Source organism: Maniola hyperantus, chromosome 2, assembly GCF_902806685.2.
Source record: "Maniola hyperantus chromosome 2, iAphHyp1.2, whole genome shotgun sequence".
NCBI classification, from domain to species: Eukaryota; Metazoa; Arthropoda; class Insecta; order Lepidoptera; family Nymphalidae; genus Maniola; species Maniola hyperantus.
Window position 1 is genome coordinate 15,494,741 of NC_048537.1, and position 22,010 is coordinate 15,516,750.

At 37.9% G+C, this 22,010-nt stretch overlaps 2 protein-coding genes across 3 annotated transcripts; one reads left to right on the forward strand and one right to left on the reverse strand.

Moving 5' to 3' along the window:
* Positions 1-68: 68 nt before the first annotated feature.
* Positions 69-21,773, reverse strand: LOC117993217 (acyl-coenzyme A oxidase 1-like). Of its 2 annotated transcripts, XM_034980972.2 has the most exons (13): positions 21,531-21,773; positions 20,783-20,948; positions 20,003-20,171; positions 19,289-19,412; positions 18,539-18,783; positions 17,430-17,590; positions 15,737-15,899; positions 13,764-13,954; positions 12,992-13,138; positions 12,807-12,912; positions 12,357-12,509; positions 1,559-1,675; positions 69-1,033 (listed from the first exon to the last, which is right to left on the reverse strand). In XM_034980972.2, the coding sequence occupies exons 1-13, from the start codon at positions 21,652-21,654 to the stop codon at positions 890-892; spliced, it is 2,010 nt and encodes a 669-aa protein (XP_034836863.1). In that variant the 5' UTR covers positions 21,655-21,773; the 3' UTR covers positions 69-889. The 2 variants fall into 2 exon arrangements, with proteins under 2 accessions (XP_034836863.1, XP_069363234.1); XM_069507133.1 differs by lacking the exons at positions 20,003-20,171; positions 20,783-20,948.
* Positions 3,710-8,930, forward strand: LOC138404160 (putative leucine-rich repeat-containing protein DDB_G0290503). The gene is made up of 2 exons (XM_069507417.1): positions 3,710-3,745; positions 6,593-8,930. The coding sequence occupies exon 2, from the start codon at positions 6,714-6,716 to the stop codon at positions 8,070-8,072; it is 1,359 nt and encodes a 452-aa protein (XP_069363518.1). The 5' UTR covers positions 3,710-3,745; positions 6,593-6,713; the 3' UTR covers positions 8,073-8,930.
* Positions 21,774-22,010: the final 237 nt, after the last annotated feature.

Below are 22,010 nucleotides of genomic sequence, written 5' to 3' on the forward strand. Positions count from 1 at the left end.
TTTATTGCATTATTTATCTTATTTATTTAATAACTTAAAAATGAAAAATTAAATAAAAGAGATTTTCGTGAAAACAAAACTTTTACTTCAAATTCCCTGTACAATTTATTAACTAGGTATTTAATATTTAGGTTTTAGGACTTGAGTTGTTCGTTACTTTATAAATAATTAATTAGGTATATAAATATAGAACTTTTTATATAATTAATACATTTACAATTGATACAAACGGGTATGAAAATATCAAAAAAACTAAATTTATTAACAAATAAAGTTATGAAAAAAAATTTGCCTTTTATCAATAGAATAATATAAGCAATATTATTTTATGATAACATTAACTTTAAATTATCAAGTAATAAACTCCTGTGGTAAGTTTATTACTAACTTGTACATTTACATAGTTTCAATGAATTATGATGATAAGTACACATCATCAAGTTTGCATGTCGTCCAATTTACATGATGACTTAATGCTGGATTCATTCGGCAATTCGTCAAAGGTACCTGTTTATTTTGTAATGCAAACCGACATCATCCCTAGATAATCATGTTTGCATGATCAAACGTTCTAGCCTTACGCAAATTGAACGATGTAAACTGCATAAAGGTATCTGTATATTATATAAAATTCAAAGATCTGACTGACTGACTGACTGACTTATACCTATATCAACGCACAGCCTAAACCGCTGGTCCTAGAGACATGAAATTTGGAGGGTGTGTTCTTTGTACTAAGTGGGTATCCACTGAGAAAAGATTTTTCGAAATTCTACCCCTTACTGGGTTAAATGGGGTATTGAAGTTTATGTACTCCACGCGAACGAAATCGCGAGTATAAGCTAGTTTACAATAAAAATACTTAAAAATAAAAAAGAGCACAAAAATCTTATAGTTTTCCTCGCATAAACGGCTTGAGGTATTTCTCAAATGACTGATTAACAGGTTCTGCATTGAGAGGACTCTTCAGGGCTTCTTCCATGAGCCTTTCATATGCACGTCCGTCGTACGCCCCCAAGGTAGAGCATAAGATCTGAAGAAGACAAATAAAGGTTATCATTACCATGAATTTTCTTGCAACTTTCTCACAAATGTCTATGAAAAAGCCATGAAAAAGCCACAATAAACTGACTGCCACTGATTGTGATTAGAAGTGCAGATTTACCTAGTACAGTGCGACAAGGCTCTCTTGGCACTTGAATGACATTGACAGGGGGCGCTGTTGGAGAACAAAGGCTTAGAATATTCAAACAAGAACAAAGGGCAACGTTAGTTCCGATTTGCGCCACGCGCCAAGATAGCCTTGTCGCACTGTATTTTACAACAAATAAAAATTTAGTGTCCGTCACACTTTTAACTGCCTTTTATTAAAGTCATACCGTAATTTACATACTAAATCCCAAACGTCGATTTTTAATTTTTTTAAGTCTGTCTGATTGACCTGGCAATTTTTTTTAATGGAAACCAATTTCATTAATGGCAGTCGTCGTCAATCGGTGCTTCACCTTATGTATTTACAAAAGTCGTTCAAAAATCATGAAAAGTTCATAAATCATACCTCGTCTCTGAAGTCAAATGCATCTACTAAGGCAACTGCATTCGGTCTGATCTTCTCCAGCAAATCTTCGTATCGATGTTGCAAATCTCTTACGTCACTCGCCGTCAACTTTGTGTACTGTGAAAAAGTTTCGCTTATTTGAATCTTTATAATTATAAATATATTCACACTAAATAAGCTTTATAATCATCATCATTTGTGAACCTTTTCATCCCAAAATCTGCTTAATTTTTATCTTCTCTAAATATATAAAAGGAAAAGCTGTCTGACTGATCTATCAACGCATAGTTCAAACTAGTGGATTGATCGGGTTGAAATTTGGCAGACAGATAGCTAAAGTCCTATCAAAACACATCAAAGACATAATCAGCGATCACTGCTGGCACAAAACAAAACAAAAGGTCCATGAATAGAATCTCTATTCATGTAATCTTCTCAACCTTCAGACTTTCGATAGAAAAAGTATTAAAAAAACCGGCCAAGTGCGAATCAGACTCGCGCACTGAGGGTTCCGTACTACAATCGTATTCTATAGACATTTTGCACGATAAATCCAAAACTACTTACTAGATCTCGTTCAAACCAATTTTCGGTGGAAACCCCAATATCATTTTTGAAGACCTATTCATAGATACCCCACACGTATGGGTTTGATGAAAAAAAAAATTTGAGTTTCAGTTCTAAGTATTCGGAACCCCCAAAATGTATAGTTTTTTTTCTACTTTTGTGTGAAAATCTTAATCCGGTTCACAGAATGTTTCTACTTACCAAGTTTTAACAGTATAGTTCTTATAGTTTCGGAAAAAGTGGCTGTAATAAGGATGGACAGACAGACAGACATGACGAATCTATAAGAGTTCCGTTTTTTGCCATTTGGCCACGGAACCCTAAAAATCCAAGTCATAGACAAAAATAGATGAGCATAAAAGCGATCATTTATATTTTTTCTTAAATATTAATCTAACATAGCTATTAGCTTCATGAACGGTTATTAGCTACAAACAAACGTGATCGTTCCGGTTTTAGTTGCCAATGACTAATGAAGTCAGCTGGAGTCCATTTTTTGCTAATTCAATGGACCATTGACCTCCTATCTGGATAACTGTATCAAAGACCTTATATCAGAGGTCAGGCGGTACCATTATTCTTAAGTATTCGTAAAGGCCTGCGTATACTAAGTACCAACCTATTAAAATAAAACTGCAAATATATTATGACATTTAAAAATTAAACTATAATGCAAGCATCGAATGTTTAAACCTGTTATCTGTTTATTTAGTTGTACACGGAATTTAACAATTAGGTAAACCAAAGTCGTGGAAGATCTTCAACTCTTATTTCTATATTATGAAGACTTCAATCACAAGTATTTTTACATAGATAGTCTTTTAACTATTTACATATAGACTTCTTCCTTAAGTAAAGGATTTTTCATAGATATAAATATTAAATTCTATTATAGGTTTTCGTCTTCAATTAATACCACATTTTTATCACTTTTGTAGTTAAGTTTTTAAAAACAACTGTTCCTTGTTAATTCTCTGAAGGAAAGGCATGAAGTTACTTTTTATCCTATGCAAAAAGAGTATGCTCAAGCTCTAAATTCAAATTGCAATCGATAGTCTTATCGATTGCAATCATTGCAAATCACATAGTATAATCGCGACCCACATCAGACAATCGATTTTTTTTTGTTTGTAAACACAAGTAATAAAATTTTATGACTGACCGCAATGTTATAATAATAGAGCAAAAAATATGACCGAATTATGTTCATACGTGCTAGCCTAAAGGTCATATAGCAGATATATGCGTAGACATCCCATAAATTACTTAACGGTATAGTTAAGTATAACCTAAATATAACTCATGAGCCAACCCAACTTTGATGACCTCCTTGGCGCAGTGGTAAGCGCTGTTGTCTTATTAGTGGGAGGTCTCGGGTTCGATTCCCGGCATGGAATTGGAATTTTATAATTTCTAAATTTCTGGCCTGGTCTGTTGGGAGGCTTTGGCCGTGGCTAGTTACCACCTGTCGCGACGAACGTCGCGAAATAGTTAATTGTACAAAATATAAATAGTAATCATCGTAAAATTAAATCATCCAATTATAATATCTAATTACAATAACGAGCAAAACGAGATAAGAAGGAGAGGAATCCAGAGCCGGACGCTTAAAATACTATGGTAAGTTGTCTGTGACTTTACTCTATGGGTCTAATGGTCTATACTTGAAACGCGACGCCGACTGTCTGTGGTCGAAGCCTTAAACCACGGCGCCCACCATTTTGTTAACTGACTGGATCCGAGCACGGCAGCCTCGCCTCACAGCACGCCCACCGTCATCAGTTCGGTGCCTCGCATCCTGTATTATTACTCGTAAGTGGCTAACTATAAGTAACTATATTTGATTGCTATTAATTGTGTGCATAAGGAACGTTTCCATGTAGCCAACGTCGAGAGTCGTAAGGGCCCTTTATTGGCAGGCCTTAGTCGGAATAGTAAATCGTCAGCGTCGGGAGCCATTGGGACCCTTGTTGGCAGGACTTGGCTGGGAGAAAGTAATCCGTCAGTATCGAGAGTCGTAGGGGCCCTCGGGTGGCAGGCCTTAGCGTCGAACCGCTAACTCTCGATACAGATGACGAGACCAGCTAGCTCTCGACGTCAGTGACGACCCCGGCTAACTCTCGGCGTAAGTAGCAAGCAAAGGTGTGGCACTTTGAGCCGGCACGAATAGCCAGTTACCTGACCGAAACGCGGTAGGTCAATGGGACCCAATTATAATCCTAATGGCTGGGCTAATGATGGAACCGTTCCTCCTTTAATTTAGTGCTAGTCAGCCCTGGTCTTCCCCGCATAGCGGCGAGGAAGACAGTAGCCCCGGCAGATTTCGTCTAGGCGAAATCTGCCCGTCCCATATATGTATTACAGAGTGCGAGGCAATGGATTCTGTCCTATGCGACGGGGAGGAAGGCCGCTTCCTCGCCCGTCGCCTCAGTGCCGCGGAGACGGCGCATTAACCTGGTGTCGCACGCGCAAGCAGACTGCGCATCGAGCAAGGGTGAGTGCATAATCAAACATTCACAAACTAGCCTTCGTGACGTCTCTGGTTTCAACCCTCAAACCCGGGCGGCAAGCCGAGTCTAACTAAGCATAAACAGGAGGCGCCACGACATGGTGGAGGTGCTGAGGATCTGATAAATCAGTAAATGAGCTTTCAGCAAAAAATGCTAAAAGAAAGAGGGTTGTCAAATAAGTTGTGAATGTTATTATGCACTGACCTAAATCAGACATGTCTCGACAAGTCTCGACACGTATAGAGCGGCAAAGACCATTAGACCTTAATAGGTTATTTTCATGTCTTGTTTTCTCGTAGCTATGTGATTTGTTCTGAATATGATTATTCTTAAGCGTGAATGACCTACCTACCTACACATGAAAATTATTTTTCCTACTATTGAGTTTTGATACCTACCTACAGGTGATGAATAATTCTACTTATAACTAACACTTTAAACTCTAATACCTACTTTAAATAAGCAAAGTTATGTTGCATTTCACTGATGATTTTAACGTTTTTTTAGAATAGTTTTAATATAAATACCTACAATACATTGTAGTGAATAGTGACAAATGTTCAATAGTTAATAAAATAAAGGATAGGTACCTACCTAATGTGAAGAATAAAGGAGGATGCTGTGCGCATAGTCCTATAATAGAATAAAGGAAACCGAAAATTAAGAATAACCTCATTCTCTGTTAAAGTCTAATTGTAAAGATGCGACGGTATTACCAACGTTCTGAATTATTATATTCACAATAAAGTGACACTGTTATTGCAGTTTAGTGGAATAATTATTATAATTATGTTGATCCATGTGGGACTAAATCAATTAAAATAAAAGTTTGAGCTCGCATCAACATTCTGACAAATTAAGATTATTATAATATCATATTCAACTGAGACTTAAAGATGAGTCAATTTCAAAAGTATCCTAGTAAGAAAGAAAATCAATTCTAAAGGTTATCGTTTCTTGTATAACAGTTATAAATGTGAAAAAACCCTTGGTTTCGGTGCGCAAGAAATTCTTTTTTTTTTCACAAATTTTATGAATGAAACAGTGAAGTGATATGGACATTAACAATAAACGATAGGTACCTAGAGCAGTCACCTGCGATAGTACACTGACCTTTGCCGGTGCATTCACACTGGACTTGCTAGAACGGTTAAATAGTTACACACATACCTACCCGACTTGAGATTGCTATGATCATACAATTTTGATACGAAGGGGTCAATCATTGAATGCTTATGCTGAATGGTCACACAGTGTGTGTGCCCACGCATACCTAGTAACTGAGATGATTAAATACTAAAATTGAGACCCGGTTTAGCAATACGAACCTTAGGCATAAAATAAAAGCCAGTAGAATGTACAGAGATTTAAGAATATTTGTAGAAGTTTATTGAATAGAGGTATAATGCTACTCTATTTTACTACATTCTATATCTTGTTGCAAGGGTAGGCATAACCCTTCTAGCATGTTAGTGGAATTGTGTACACATCTGTGGGCAGATGACTGACAATTATTGATAAGGTCGTTGTCACACTATGACGACAGGGCCGGACTATGAAATTGATTTATGATAAAGTCGGTTACTTACTTTATCCGCGATACTAATTAATTTCATTCTACAACAACAACGGTACAAAATTATTTCGTTATAACTAGTCGTTGAAATTTATTTCATAAATTATTTGATGAATATATGAGATTTATAGAACAAGGGTTACCATGAATATTCAAACCATAGGACATTGATGTAACACAACAACTAAATAGAAGTTTTGAATGAACTTTAAAGTGAAATAAATGAAAGATGGACGATCATTTGAAAAATAGATCTACGATACTGACACAGATAAATAAAATTAGTTAGATTAAAAAAAAAAAAATTTTTTTTGTCTTGGCCAATCCGCTTCCTTTCTTTTTCTCTCGCTTTCCTCCTAAGCGGTGCTATTTCATTTATAGAGAGACGAGCCACGAAGTTCCCGGTCACAACGAAGACATCAACTAAAATTCTAAAAACCTTAAACAACTAACCCGTTTTAAGGAAACTTTTATCTACTAATATTTCGAACATACCGACAAGATGGATCAAAGTCTCTTGGCGATATTGCACTCAATGAAAACAAAATTACAAAATTTATCAACCAACGCATCTCAAATAATAGAAACTCTTGATGATCCAACCACTCAATCTCCAACGATTATACAAGAAGCAGAAATTATTTCTTCGAAATTACAAACTTTGTTAAATAGATTGAGCTCCGAATTAACCAATTACTTTCGATTAAGCAACGATCCTGCGCCTGATGACATATCCGAGATATCTACAGTACAATTAGAAGCCGAAGATATATTGTGTGAACTTAAAGTCAAAATTAAAGAAAAGACTAAAGTAATTGAACGAGAAAATCAAGTCAACAGGGATACGAATCCGAATCTAAACAGCCGGCTACCGAAACTGAGTTTACCGGAATTCGACGGCGATATCCTGCAATGGTCAACATTTTGGGATCAATTCAGCTCAAATATTGACAAGCGAAACTTAACCGATGTTGACAAGCTATTGTATTTAAAAGCTTCGTTGAAAGGTGAAGCGAAGAAGATCGTGGAAGGCTTAGAGACAACGAACAAGAATTACAGTATAGCACTAGTGACATTAAAAAATCGATATGGAAAGGAAAACCACATAATTGATGCACACTACTCAGCACTGTATCGTGTCAAGGCTTCCACCGCAATGAATGTCACGGAGGTGAGACAAACACTGAACGAGATCGAACGACATCTTAGGGTGCTTAAATCGCTGGGCGAGGACATAAACCACAACCATCTACGTTTCCTAATCATGGAAAAATTCCCGCAAGAAATCATTTACGAAATGAAAATGAAAATAAACACCGAGTCCATCGAGGAGATAAGGAAATGCCTCGAAGTCATTATTACGGCTAGGGAAGACGCAGAGAGAGTTATCCAGGGAAAATCTGAAGACAATTACACTACCCAATCTCTACACGCGAATGCATCCGACGACAATAATATGAAATTAAAATCCAAAGGGCCAACAAGTAAAGAAATGTCCACAAAGAAACAAGATAAAAATCGGGGACTATTTCAAGGTCGTCAGGGAAGTTTTAGGAAACAATTCAAAAGAAAATGGGAAGAGCCAGTAGGAAACCAAGAAAGGCAACACGAAAAGAAAAGAAAACTTCACTGCATCTTCTGTCAGGAGAACCATTTTAACGATCAATGCAAAGCCTTTACAACGTTACGAGAAAGGAAAAATAAATTAATTAACCGATGCTACGCATGTCTTCGCATAGGACATACCGTAAAGATATGTGAGAGAAAAATAAAATGTGCACACTGTAACGAGATTGGATCTCACAATCGGGCACTTTGTCCTAAAAATCTACAAAAGGAGAGTGAAACAACTAATAAATAAATAAAAATAATAAATAAGAATGTAAATAATAAATAAGAAGAATAATAATAAATGATTATATAAATAATAAGAATACAAACGAATCAACTAATAATTTAATGCAATTAGATACCAAGGATACTACTATACTTCAAACAGCAGTTGTGAACGCGAAATCTGAAAAGGAAGAACATCCTGTTCATTACTTGCATCATTGTGTCCATCAGAAGGAGAAAACCATCAGAATTATATACCGACTCCAAAAAAGCGTTTAAACAAATGTCTATGAACTTAAGGGAGTGGAGTTCTAATTCTTATGAATTTATGACACAAATCCCAGACTCGTCAAAGGAAATCCGTGTTAAGATATTAGGACTTGATTGGGATTTAAAGGAAGATCTACTTCAATTGAGATACAAGATCGACTCTAATGCGAACAATAAACGGGAAGTATTGAGAGTGATCGCTTCAATCTACGATCCTTGCGGATTTGTTGCACCACATAATATCCTACCTGCTAAATTATTTAAGAAGTCGTCTTATAAAATTTATTCGGAACTTTCTTTCTGCAAAAGTAACACATAAATTTCTTTGGACCGATAGCCAAATTGTAATCGGATGGTGCAAGTCTTCTAAACTTTTTCCACCATTCGTAGCAAGGAGAATCCAAGAAATTAAATGAAACAAAGAATTGATCATAAGATATGTTCCCTCAGAGCTAAATCCAGCAGATGTAGCAACAAAACCTTACAGCGCTTGTGAAGATAAAGCGAAATAATTAGCTGGATCTCAATATTTGTTACAAGCATCTGATACATTGCCACAAAGGGCAACGAATAGTGATCCCTTTTTGTTTCGGGAGGCTCTTCCGAATGATAATGAAGATGAGGAAGTTGAAATGAATGAAACTATTTCTGTAATATAGAATAAACGAAAAGGAACAAGAACATTATAAAAACACTGTCTTAAGGATCGCGAACTATCTACAGTAACGAAGGAAATTGAAGCCGTGGTAAACACACGTCCACTAACCCATATAGATGCCGAGCTGGATCATATATTGAAACCAGCTGATTTCTTGGTTGTAGGAAAATGTATAACAGTAGAGAATACCCGGAAGGAACCTTTAGCAGAAGGAACCGTTACAAAAAGGGAACTAGTTAAAGGTTGGAAAAGAGCTCTTAAAATCCAAGAAGAATTTAGAGAAATGTTTTCTAATCGTTACCTTCTCAGCCTTCGAGAAAGATACCAGCATTCACATAGGGATCCAAGAGTCACTTCGAAATTAGAACCTCAAGAAGGACAAATAGTCCAGATAAAGGGGGAACATCCTAATCGGGAAAGCTGGCGAGTTAGGAAAATAACAAAACTTATGAAGGGGAAGGATGGATTTAGCAGAACAGCGAAAGTAAAAGTAGATAATAGCGAATATATTAGATCCATTTCACACTTATATCCACTGGAAATGGACGAACAAGAAGCTCACGCTCTAGCTGACAAACCTAGACCAAGTTACAACTATATACCTTCCGAACGCATAACAAGAGAAGTGCACGAAGAAACCACTGGAGAAACCAGTGAGATACGTAGTGGTGAAATCGATGCACCTGAAAAGGAAAATGATCACACCATACAAGACCATAATGAGACGATGTTAGAGGATCAACTTCTGCCAGAGGAGATTACTAACGAAAACGAAGTAGACCTTTCTTCCGAGGAGCCAAGACCCAAGAGAGAAGCGGCTGTCAGGGCCCTCGAGAAGATTAAGGAGTGGACGCAGAATCTTATCGTCTTATTGTAACTTCCGTTGTTGGGGAGTGTCGCGACGAACGTCGCGAAATAGTTAATTGTACAAAATATAAATAGTAATCATCGTAAAATTAAATCATCCAATTATAATATCTAATTACAATAACGAGCAAAACGAGATAAGAAGGAGAGGAATCCAGAGCCGGACGCTTAAAATACTATGGTAAGTTGTCTGTGACTTTACTCTATGGGTCTAATGGTCTATACTTGAAACGCGACGCCGACTGTCTGTGGTCGAAGCCTTAAACCACGGCGCCCACCATTTTGTTAACTGACTGGATCCGAGCACGGCAGCCTCGCCTCACAGCACGCCCACCGTCATCAGTTCGGTGCCTCGCATCCTGTATTATTACTCGTAAGTGGCTAACTATAAGTAACTATATTTGATTGCTATTAATTGTGTGCATAAGGAACGTTTCCATGTAGCCAACGTCGAGAGTCGTAAGGGCCCTTTATTGGCAGGCCTTAGTCGGAATAGTAAATCGTCAGCGTCGGGAGCCATTGGGACCCTTGTTGGCAGGACTTGGCTGGGAGAAAGTAATCCGTCAGTATCGAGAGTCGTAGGGGCCCTCGGGTGGCAGGCCTTAGCGTCGAACCGCTAACTCTCGATACAGATGACGAGACCAGCTAGCTCTCGACGTCAGTGACGACCCCGGCTAACTCTCGGCGTAAGTAGCAAGCAAAGGTGTGGCACTTTGAGCCGGCACGAATAGCCAGTTACCTGACCGAAACGCGGTAGGTCAATGGGACCCAATTATAATCCTAATGGCTGGGCTAATGATGGAACCGTTCCTCCTTTAATTTAGTGCTAGTCAGCCCTGGTCTTCCCCGCATAGCGGCGAGGAAGACAGTAGCCCCGGCAGATTTCGTCTAGGCGAAATCTGCCCGTCCCATATATGTATTACAGAGTGCGAGGCAATGGATTCTGTCCTATGCGACGGGGAGGAAGGCCGCTTCCTCGCCCGTCGCCTCAGTGCCGCGGAGACGGCGCATTAACCTGGTGTCGCACGCGCAAGCAGACTGCGCATCGAGCAAGGGTGAGTGCATAATCAAACATTCACAAACTAGCCTTCGTGACGTCTCTGGTTTCAACCCTCAAACCCGGGCGGCAAGCCGAGTCTAACTAAGCATAAACAGGAGGCGCCACGACACCACCCTACCAGCAAAGCCATACCGCCAAGCGGTGTACCGTTCCGGTACGATGCCGTGTAGAAACCAAAGGGGTGTGGGTTTAATAAAAACTGCCATACCCCTTCCAGGTTAGCCCGCTTCCATCTTAGGCTGCATCATCACCTAGGTACCACCAGGTGAGATTGCAGTAAAGGGCTAACTTGTATCTGAATTAAAAAAATAAAAATAAACTGGGAGTCTTAAAAACTGTAAACGATCAAAAGATGGTAGTTCAGAAGTGGGATAATATGGTCTCAAAAAAGATCTTTTTACTATTCCTACTAGACTTATAAATGGAGGGCAAGAGACGCGTTGTTCAAAGATAAAATTAAAAGCTATAAAACATCAGGCCATGGACACTGGAAAACTATAAATCAACGTTCCAGCACTTTTCTGGTTATTGATAGGGATTTATACAATGAGATGATGCTTAACCTTTACTTATACTGAAAAGGCATTAAAATAAGATAAAAAAGTAAATCAGAAGTCAAGACAAAAACAACGTGCGTCAAATTACTTATAGTTATTATGTTTTACTAATTATTTTGAATGCCTAATATGTAAGGCGAAACACTTCTACTGGATGTAATAACATCTCATTATAAAATGTTTCCGCAAATAAAGAATCTTTGAATCTTTGAGGACTTCACAGAGAGTTCAATGAAACTAATCAACTTATGTTTCAAACTAATCAAACAGAATCAAAGCAAGACTAATGAACACATAAATAAAACAATTTTACAACCGCACACATACTAATTTCTCTTGGACGCGATTATTCGAAATCACTATTTATGTGCTCCAAAAGAAATTAATAGCAGGTTTGCAAAAAAAAGGACTAGTTTCTCACGAATCTGTATATTAATTGCTATTATTAAATAACATCGACAGATTTATAATGAATAATTATGTATCCGTTGTTTTAATTGATTTAGTTGTTCTAATATCTTTAAACAGGATTTGATTTTTACTGTTACTTTGAAACGCTTTTAGATTGTCGGAATTTATATCGCAAGGTAGGGTGACTTCAATTAAATTGTACCTTGTACTGTTTGCACTTAGCTTCTTCAGGCCGCCAAACCATTTTATATACTCACCAAGTTACTAGGAAAATCTGCAACTGTACCAACCCCAACCGATTCCTACGAATTTAAAGGTAGAGTACCTTTAAATTTAGAAGAAGTAGCAGTTAGTTGGGGTTGGTCTTCTTCACTATATCTTCACTGAATACTTAGTGAACTTAATCCTTTAAAATATCGGGATCTATGCTAAGTAGGATGTTAAAAAAAATCAAAATTATATCAGTTGATAATCAGTTCCACTCACCAATAGGAAGTCTCCAATCTTTTCCAAAGTCCAATAAATATAATACATTTCCAGAAGTTGATGCAAAACCGTTGCCAACGGGGCTGATAGAGTCGATGCTCTTCTTTCTACTTCTGTTTTGTAAACCGAGAGAAGAATTACTCTTGCATGTGCCTTGAGAAATAAAAAAAGAAATGTTTAAATTAATGAAATACTTATATAAAATAGATAATTACTTGTTACTATTTAACAATACTAAAATTTTAAAAAATACCACGGAAAAGAAACAAAGGTAAACTCCTGCATTGACATCTTCTCTGTGTCTGTCTTGGATGTGGATTGTAGAATCCACATTTCAATTGATAAAAAACCTAATCGCAGGGAAAGGAACAGCGAAGACTTTGTTGAGGTGACAGATAAACGTATTATTTTACACCTAATTAATAACAAATTATGGAATTTGCTAATTACCTCTGCAGCTGCTATAAGTTGGACGGAAGCCTTGTTCCAAGCATCTTCTGGAGACAACCCTGACTCTCTGTATTTGTCGAGGCTAGAGATGCTTGTAGACACTTTCCTACGTATTTAAAAGGGCATTATAATAAATCTGCGATAAAAATGTATACAGACTAAAAGATGTAAGTAAAATAACTAACCCTTTAGCAACTCTTTCAAAACTTTTAAGCATTCCCTGAAGAGAAGTATCCCACTCTGGCAACGGTGTTCTGTTCCCGAGGTACATCATCGATGGGCTTACAGAGATGTGGCCTTTGTAGATTTGGTCCCAAGTTTTCACTAAGGATCTGTAAGATAAATACAGCGTTATAGAATAAAAATTGTTTTATAGTGCCCATAGAGAAACCAGAAGGTAAAAAAGCACGGTGGAGGAGAAATTACTAAAACGACAAAAAAATGTGGAGTTCAAGCAATTATAGGAAATGCGTGAAATAAGGTAAACGAGAGAACGATTAGGAAGTAGGTAACAAAATATAAACACTACATAAATGAAAACGAAAATTGTATCAATGAGATGGACAATTTTATGGAATTAAATCAATCTGAAGCTGTGATAGCCTAGTGGTTAGGACGTCCACCTTCTACTCGGAGGTCGGGGGTTCAATGATCAATCCCGGGCACGCACTCCTTAACTTTTCGGAGTTATGTACGTTTTAAGTAATTGAATATCACTTGCTTTAAAAGTGAAGGAAAACATCGTGTGGAAACCTGCATGCCTGAGAGTTCTTCATAATGTTCTCAAAGGTTTGTGAAATCTACCAATCCGCACATGACCAGCGTGGTAGACTATTGCCCAAACCCTTCTCACTAATGAGAGGAGACCCGTGGTATGTAGTGAGCCGGCGATGGGTCGATCATGATGATGATGATGAAATCAATCAATCAAATTACATTTTGAAGAAGAATGCTTACCTAGCAATTTGCAGAAGCAGAACTGTGTTCTCTCCCTCATAAGTAACAGTGGCGATGGATACTCCATACAGGACTGGTAGATTTGATGACATCATGTACCCATGGCCTCCGCAAGCTAAGCGACACTTTTCAATCAGTGCCGTACAGTCTGCAGAACTGGTGACTTTCATGGAGCAAGCTAGGACGTGGAGCTGGAAGACAAGGCTGACTAATTAGAAGATTTATAATTTTCTATAGGTATATACCGTTTCACTGAAACGGCTGGTCAGGTAGGGCGTGGGTTTTAGCTGTAGGAGGGTGACAGTTGACGTAAAATTTAAGGGATTCAACATCTCCCGCAAAGCGCAACCTACACCTGGGTGGAGTTAGAAGCTATAAAATAAGCATTGGTTAGAAACCTACTTACTGGAAGGTCTTTTTTTTCGGTAAACCCCCTGATATTTATATTTTAGAACCCTTGAGTGTCGGTAAATTTGATATTTCTTTAATCTTTGACAGTTTATTTATGTATTATTTTATAAGATAGCAGGTATAATTACTAGAAAATCTCAATGAAAAAATAAGTACTGATTTAACTATTACAACTAGGGTAAGCTTTGCTAATGCTTGTATGATCTGCACGCCTACGGCCTAGGGATCTTTTCTCATCCAGAAACGTCTCAGTCAAGCAGGACACTAATTGTAATTGACCAGCCTCAGCTTTGTACGAGTGAAATTTCTGAAAATCTTTTTTGATTCTGCAATATTGAGAAAACCTATAATACATATTAAATCTCAAGTTTCTAGATCCATTGGCCTAAAATTTACGGTCAATATTATGTCAGTTTGTTAATTTATCTTTTTATAATACTTTTAAATTAAAATGTTTTGCATAAATATGATGTATGTGTGTTAATATTGGCAGAATAGAATTAGCTTCGAAGGAATTCGTGATATTATTTATGATGTGTGTCTATTAAGCAGTACATTATGTTTTGTATCCTGTTGGAACGGGTTCGATTAATATAGGTACCTAACTAGCATTATAATATCTAAATTTATGATAACTGTTTGGCTTATCATCATCTATATAATATTTACGACATATTTCCGAAATAAGATGCTCTTGATCTTCATAGATAGATTGAAGTATTACTTCCACAAACGGATGTTTTAATGTTCATTCTTCAATTAACACCTACTTGTATGATTGGAAAGTTTCTGCTTTATTAGAGGATCAAATTTATTGCAAAGCGCTCAAGCGGATGCACATTGACGTTTGATAATAATATGTTCAGTCTTGACTTTTGCTTTATTTATGAATAACTAGCTGCCCCGGCGAACTTCGTACCGCAATTTTTCTCTCCGCAAGAACCATCCTCGTACTTCAAGGAATATTATAAAAATAGAATTAGCGAAATCGGTTCAGCTGTTCTTGAGATTTGCGATCAGCAACACATCTAGCGTTTCATTTTTATATATAGAGATGCTCTAGGTAGGACGTACATGGCATTATTTAGCACGATTTTGTTTTAATTTGTGTTAAGTTAGCCCTTGATTGAACTCATCTGATAGTAAGTAAGTGATAATGTAGTCTAAGATAAAAATGGGCTAATGTGTTAAGGCAGTTCAAACAAACCCACACTTCTGATTGGTTTATACACAGCATATAAGTTTGTTACTCAATATTTCCATCCATCTGTAATTTTGGAAGAAATCACCTTGACCGATTACTAAATATCTTGTTTTATATTGTACAAAAACGTCTGTTTTCAATATTTAATATCTCCGTAATCTGGAGATAAGTTACTAAGCATTGATTATTTATTTGTCAAAAATCGTATAGTGTTTTTGACAAATAACAACATTGCTAAAATTAAAAATAAATTTGCCTTCCGTCGGTCGGTCGGCTAGACACTTCCAATAACTTATCTGCAGATAACAGATAAATTGACTCTTCAAAACGGTCGTTAAAATATTCACTCTATCTTCACCTCTGGTAAGTTCTTGAATTCTCCCCGTTTGAGCTCTTGGCTGATTTTGGTAAAGCAATCCCAAAGCCAGCGGACAGTGAAGTGGTACGCGTGGCTCGTTGCTATTGCTATTAACAATTTGTGCTGCTGCGTCACGTAGTCAATGATTTGGGGTTCAGGTGCACTGCAAGAAAATATTAACAAAACTTTAATCAGTGAATAATAATTACTTAGTCTGAATATATAAAAGGAAAAGGTGACTGACTGACTGACTGACTGACTATTATGACGTAGGCGTCCGCTAAGAAAGGATTTTTGAAAATTCAATCCCTAAGGGGGTTAAAATAAATCAAATCAAATATCAAAATAAAAATAAAAATCAAATATCCTTAAGGGGGGGGGGGGGGGGGGGGGGGGGGGGGGGGGGGGGGGGGGGGGGGGGGGGGGGGGGGGGTAATAGGGGTTTGAAATTTGTGTAGTCCACGCGGACGAAATCGCGAGCAAAAGCTAGTCTTTAATAAAACAGAAAATGATGAAATATAGGAAAGAATTTACAACGTCAATCGTTAATGGTTTAGTTTAGTTTAAAATCTGGAAATACGTGAACCTTTCTTTTTGAAGTGAAAACTTTTTTATAGTTGGGCTTTTTTGGGATGCGTAAAACTTCCGTTTACTATGTCCCGCAAATTGCTAATGCGCGTGGCCGCCATTTTAGTGACGTGAATTTTGTTTCGGCTGACGTCAAAATGACGTCATTTCGATGTTAATAAGACATGGTTCCAGCGCAATAGCAATTTGTAGGACTTATAATACTTACTACTAGTTTATAACTAATTTGTAATCGGAGTACCGATAGATGTAAAAACTAAACTAGTGTTAATGGTTTTAATTTACAAGTTATGAACTTTTGATACTAGACACAATTAATTTCATAATCCAAGGAAAACTATTATTTTATAGTGTTAAGTTTTCACTTCTGACAGCAGTCCCCATTGACTGCTTAAGTCGCGGCAGCAATGTAGCGGAACATTGCTGCCTAGCTCGCGACAGCACTGTGACAGCTGGTGACAGCACTGTTGCGGCAGCGCTGCTTTTTTTTTTTTTTTTTTTTTTTCTTCGGGGGAGGAAAAAATCCCTACGGACTTCTGCCTGCTGGCAGGGTGTGTCCGACTCGCACGGACTAAAGTAACCTCCCCATGCCTACCAAGGTGAGCACGGAACTGCGTAGGCATTACTTCGTGCTGACCTCCTAAATTTCTATCATGCTCTTTTCTTCTTTTTCCCTCTCTTCCCTTCTTATCATTATAGCCCTCAGCATTTTGCTATATCGTTGCCAGGCTTCTTCGCTCGACAGCATGCGCGATATAAGGTTACGGGCGTTCACACCCTCCGCGTCGGTCAATCCTACCGCTTCTGTCCTTAGGTCGGCACAACCCGGACATTCAAAGATTGCGTGTCTCGGGGTGTCTTCCTCTCCGCAGAAGTAGCAGTCTTCGCTCGGCGCTTTTCCAATTGCGAAGAGGTAGGTGTTAAACACCCCGTGACCGCTGAGGGCCTGCGTTAGCCACCGGTCTACCTCTCCATACTTCCTCTTGTGCCACTTTTTTAGGTCTGTAACCAGTTCCCTCGTCCAGGTCCCCTTCCCTAATCCTGCGGCAGCGCTGCTGCGTGCAGCGTGGTTCGGAATCATACCTTTAGTTTCACTAATAGTTACCCGGGCTTTGGCTGCGACTGTCGTCTGATGGCGGAGTAACGCACAGCAATGGTTGTAGCTTTGGCGAGGTTTTTGCTCACTTCGTTCACGATGATCACTCTGATGTACACCATAGTTCCGTACAGCAACTTGCTATTCGGGGAGGCTTTGAATGTACCATCCTAAAATATAACTGGCAGATATATTATTGCCTTGTCAATCTATGCAAAAAACAGATTCGGCGGTGTTCCCTTTAGATTACAACATGGGGTTATTAGAGGGGCGGACAACAAATTCCTAAAAGGCCGGCAACGCATCGGCGGTTCCTCTGGTGCTGCAAATGTTCATGGATGGCGGTAATCACTTAACATCAGGTGACCCGCCTGCTCGTTTGCTCGCTATGTCTATTAAAAAAAAGATTCCAGGGATATTTTTTAGTCACGGAGCTATTCCTTGACTAAAAACGCTTGAATTTGGCACTTTTCGATTAAGAGCACTATAGTTTGTGCCCTTGGTTTAATCGCATGACATTCAGATCAAGTTGTTTCCCTGGTGTCAGTGGATAAATTTTTAGCAAAGTTTGAGTCAGATAATCTTTCAAACTGAAGAAGTTTCATGACAATCGTTTCAGTGGTTTTGTATGAAGTGCGTTCAAATTAATACACGGAAACCACTAAACCAAAAAAGGCAACATGGCTCATCGATCTTAAGTTGACCTAAGCTTTTTCTGCCAAGAGTCAAGAAAGAAAGATAATCTTTTAATCCGTATGAAGATGCTCGTTTTTAGATCAGTACGCTTAGTAGGTATAAGATTTTACGTTTCACCAACGTTGCTAGAATTCGAGATTCGAAAGTCGAAGCACAATAACGTCAAAGTAAGATGGACCTAAAGGGGCTTGAATCGAAGTCAAAAATTCAATGCCACTGATTTTAATTTCGCAACATGCCCGCTTGGAGCGCTGGCTGTAGATGTGTAGACAAACTTGAGCTTTAGAACAAGGCAGTTAAGGGCCATTTTAATTTAACGCGGAAGGGTTTCGACACTCTAATAATATCAACGTTGGTGAGACATAAAATCTCGTACTAAGCGTACAGGCATTTTAGTAAAGGCTTTTAAAAGAAATGCAAACCTTTAAGACTTGAGCATTTTTCATCAACATCCAATCCCTAGGTATCCGAACATTGTCAAAACCAAGGAATCCATTGTTAACTGTATTAAAGCCCATTTTTGGTCCAACCTCGCCCACTTTAACTCCGGGTAGAGGCATGTGGGTTTCCCCGTCTCTTATTTGCACCATGAACGGCTGGATGCCATAGTTCTTGCCTTTTATGTTGAGCTGGGCCATGACCACGCAGTGGTTTGCTGTGTGTCCCACTAAATGAACAGAACAATCCTCCTTAATTGCATCAAAACATTAGACCTGAAAAATATTAGTGGTAGTGGAAAGGGCATATTGACATCACTACCCATATTATAAGTGTGAAAGTGTGTTTGTTTGTTGGTTTATTGAATTGTTGGTTTGTTTGTTTGTGCTCCAATCACGTCGCAACGGAGCAATGGATTGACGTAATTTTATGCATGGGTAGCTGGAGATCGACGGAAATCCCGGAAAAAAAATATCCCGGAGAATCAAAGAGTTCCCACGGGATTTTTAAATACCTAAATCCACGCGTACAAAGTCACGGGCATCAGCTAGCGGCTCATATTCTTTAAAAAAATACCTACCTACTAAATCAAATTCTTTTCGGCTATAACATGCTCCAGGGATCCTCTTAAAAACTAACGGTAAACAGATGATTGATGCCTACCAAAAATGACATTGCTTTTGAATATTTGGAGTAGATCTTTTATTTTCGTGAAAGTTTTGGGTTATACTCACTTCCTCCAGGCCACCATTTGTAAGCAGTAAGAGTTGGGCTGTGCAGAACAAATTCTTCTGTGTCCTCGTCATAAGTTGCTTGTGTTTCCAAACCACGGATAAAGGTGCCGTGACCAAGTTCTGTCTGAGAATAAAAAGTAGAGAGATTAAGTATATGTCGTGAATAAACACGATCAACAACTTACTATGAAGTTAGTCTCAAAAAATAAAGTGTTTTGGATCAGAAGAAAAAAAAACACGCTGAAATTTTAGTGGTTGTCTTCCCGCGGCAGAACGATTTGCCTTCAGCAATACTATCGAAACATCGAGTTAAACTTAAATAAATAAAAATGTTTTTGTTTTGAAATAATTGAAATAAAATCATCAACTCGAAAGTGCGAGAAACAATAGTAATTCGCCAGACATACTGTGAATAGTAGGTACCTTCACTCGACCAGCACCTTGGGACCCCAACGTCTATCGGTTGTACGAACTATGTGTCCTGCCCATTGCCACTTCAGCTTCGCAACCCGTTGAGCTAGGTATGTCGGTTACTCTAGTTCTCCTACGGATCTCCTCATTTCAGATTTGATCACGTAGAGAAACTCCAAGCATAGCTCTCTCCATCGCCCGCTGAGTGACTCTGATGAGCTTTCTTATGGGGCCCATAGTTAGCGACTCGCTAACTCGCGAATCGCTTTATATCCCTTGATATTTTTGCTGGCGTGTACTTACCTGAGCATACGTGCCAATAATTTCAAAATTGGCAGCTCTTTTCGCCCAATACTCCCTTTGCTCGTCGTTTCCCTGCTCTATAATCGCGACCATAAACATTTGTAGATGTAGTAAAATCGGCGAAATGTCTTTCATAACGGCAGACCACAAAGAGTTGCGAAAATTGAACCTAAAAAAAAATTAAAAGACTACTTATTTCGACCTGCTATCTAATGTTGAGGAACAACAACAACAACAATGTTGACTTGAAATTAGGCAATTGGGTAGGTCTTATAGTAAAAATAAAGGACAAATCAGAAAACTATGAATTAGTGGTTACATCACATAAAAAAATTAAAAACTTTCAAAGTAAGATTACTATACCAAGTGGGGTATGATAATTATGAAAGGGCTTTACCTGTAGATTCTAAAACCGATTTTTATTTATTTTTATGCATAATAGTTTTTGACTTATCGTGCAAAATGTCCAAAAAATACGACTTTAGTACGGAACCCTCGGTGCGCGAGTCTGACTCGCACTTGGCCAGTTTTTTAACAGAAGGTTCATCCATCCTTGAAATGCTTTGAATATGTAGGACATTTCCAATTTTTTCATTCCTTTATTTACGTTGGAAAGCCATGAAAACTGGAAATATTCTCTGGAACTACCTATACTACTTAGAACTGTTTAAGGAACGTGCAAAGTTCGTCCACTTGACGTAAAAGATAGTGGTTCAATTCAGTAGGTACTCCATAGAAAACTCCATCCTTACAGAAGTTTAAGCTAGAAACCAAAAATACCTTATGTTCTCTTCAAAGGATCTGCCAGCGCTCTCTTTATCATACAATTTAAGCGCTTGGCGCATCATCAAACTCTTTCGTATACCATTTTCATATTTCTCCTTATGGCTTAAATACTCTTCTGGTATTACGTCTAATAATCCTTTTACGTTTAGAATGTTATGTTCTGAAACATAATTTATTTTAAGTTAATGTAGGTACAGTTCGCGGCAGAAAGTAAGATAGCAGATTTATAGAGCGTTGTCCCTGTTATTGAGACCGACAAAACGTCATATAGGTATGAGTGACAGAGACAACGCCCTACAAAGCCGAAATGTCATTCTAACGGCCGATGTACATTTTACTTTCGGCCACGTACTGTAGGTCATTAGATTTAAAATAAATTAGATCTATTATCTACTTTTTCAAAACTATTTACAGTCTCTTTACCGGTACCTAATTGCATAGACATTCAATTGCAAAAGCAACACTCGAACGCTTATTATCTACATAGTTTCATCAAAAACTCATGAGGAAATTTGAATATCAATATTATCTTTAGTAGATATTATACAATATATGTATAGATAAAAATTAAATATCTAAATTTTAATTCAATAGGTACAGTTATTTTTTTCTCTAAAATCGACACCACGGACCACGGTTTCCTTGATTAAACTAATTTTCTTGTAGTTCAGTTTTCACCTCATACCGTCCTCCAAAATCTTTTTGACCTCGAAATCTCGCACATCGACTTCATAATACGTACCCAAGGTTCTTCTCCATTTCGTATAATCCGCTCCATCGTCCAACAAATTAGTCAACTCTTCCACATCAAAATTGCACTTAGCCCTCTCTTTTAGCAAATCCTCGTTCACTTTCTTGTTCGCCATCACTTTCACTGCTCAAGAGTTCATTCAATACTATTCGTACCTTAGTATTTTGTATGATATAACAAATCGAGATACGTAATACGTTTATTTGTGTGTATTGTGATAATGCGGTAACTTCTTGATAAGGAACACTTACAGTGTTTACAACATAGGTAGGTATATAGAATTAGCACTATCTCGTCGTATCGTATCTATAATATGCAAGTCATTGTAGTGTTCATTTTGTACTGATATAATCCCACTAGGTTACATTTGAAGAAAAGTAATGCTGATCTATGTTCGCCTAAAGGACGCCTGTATGATATGACTTTAAATTTAATTTCCCTAACTTTGCTATTTTGCAATAATTGCCATAG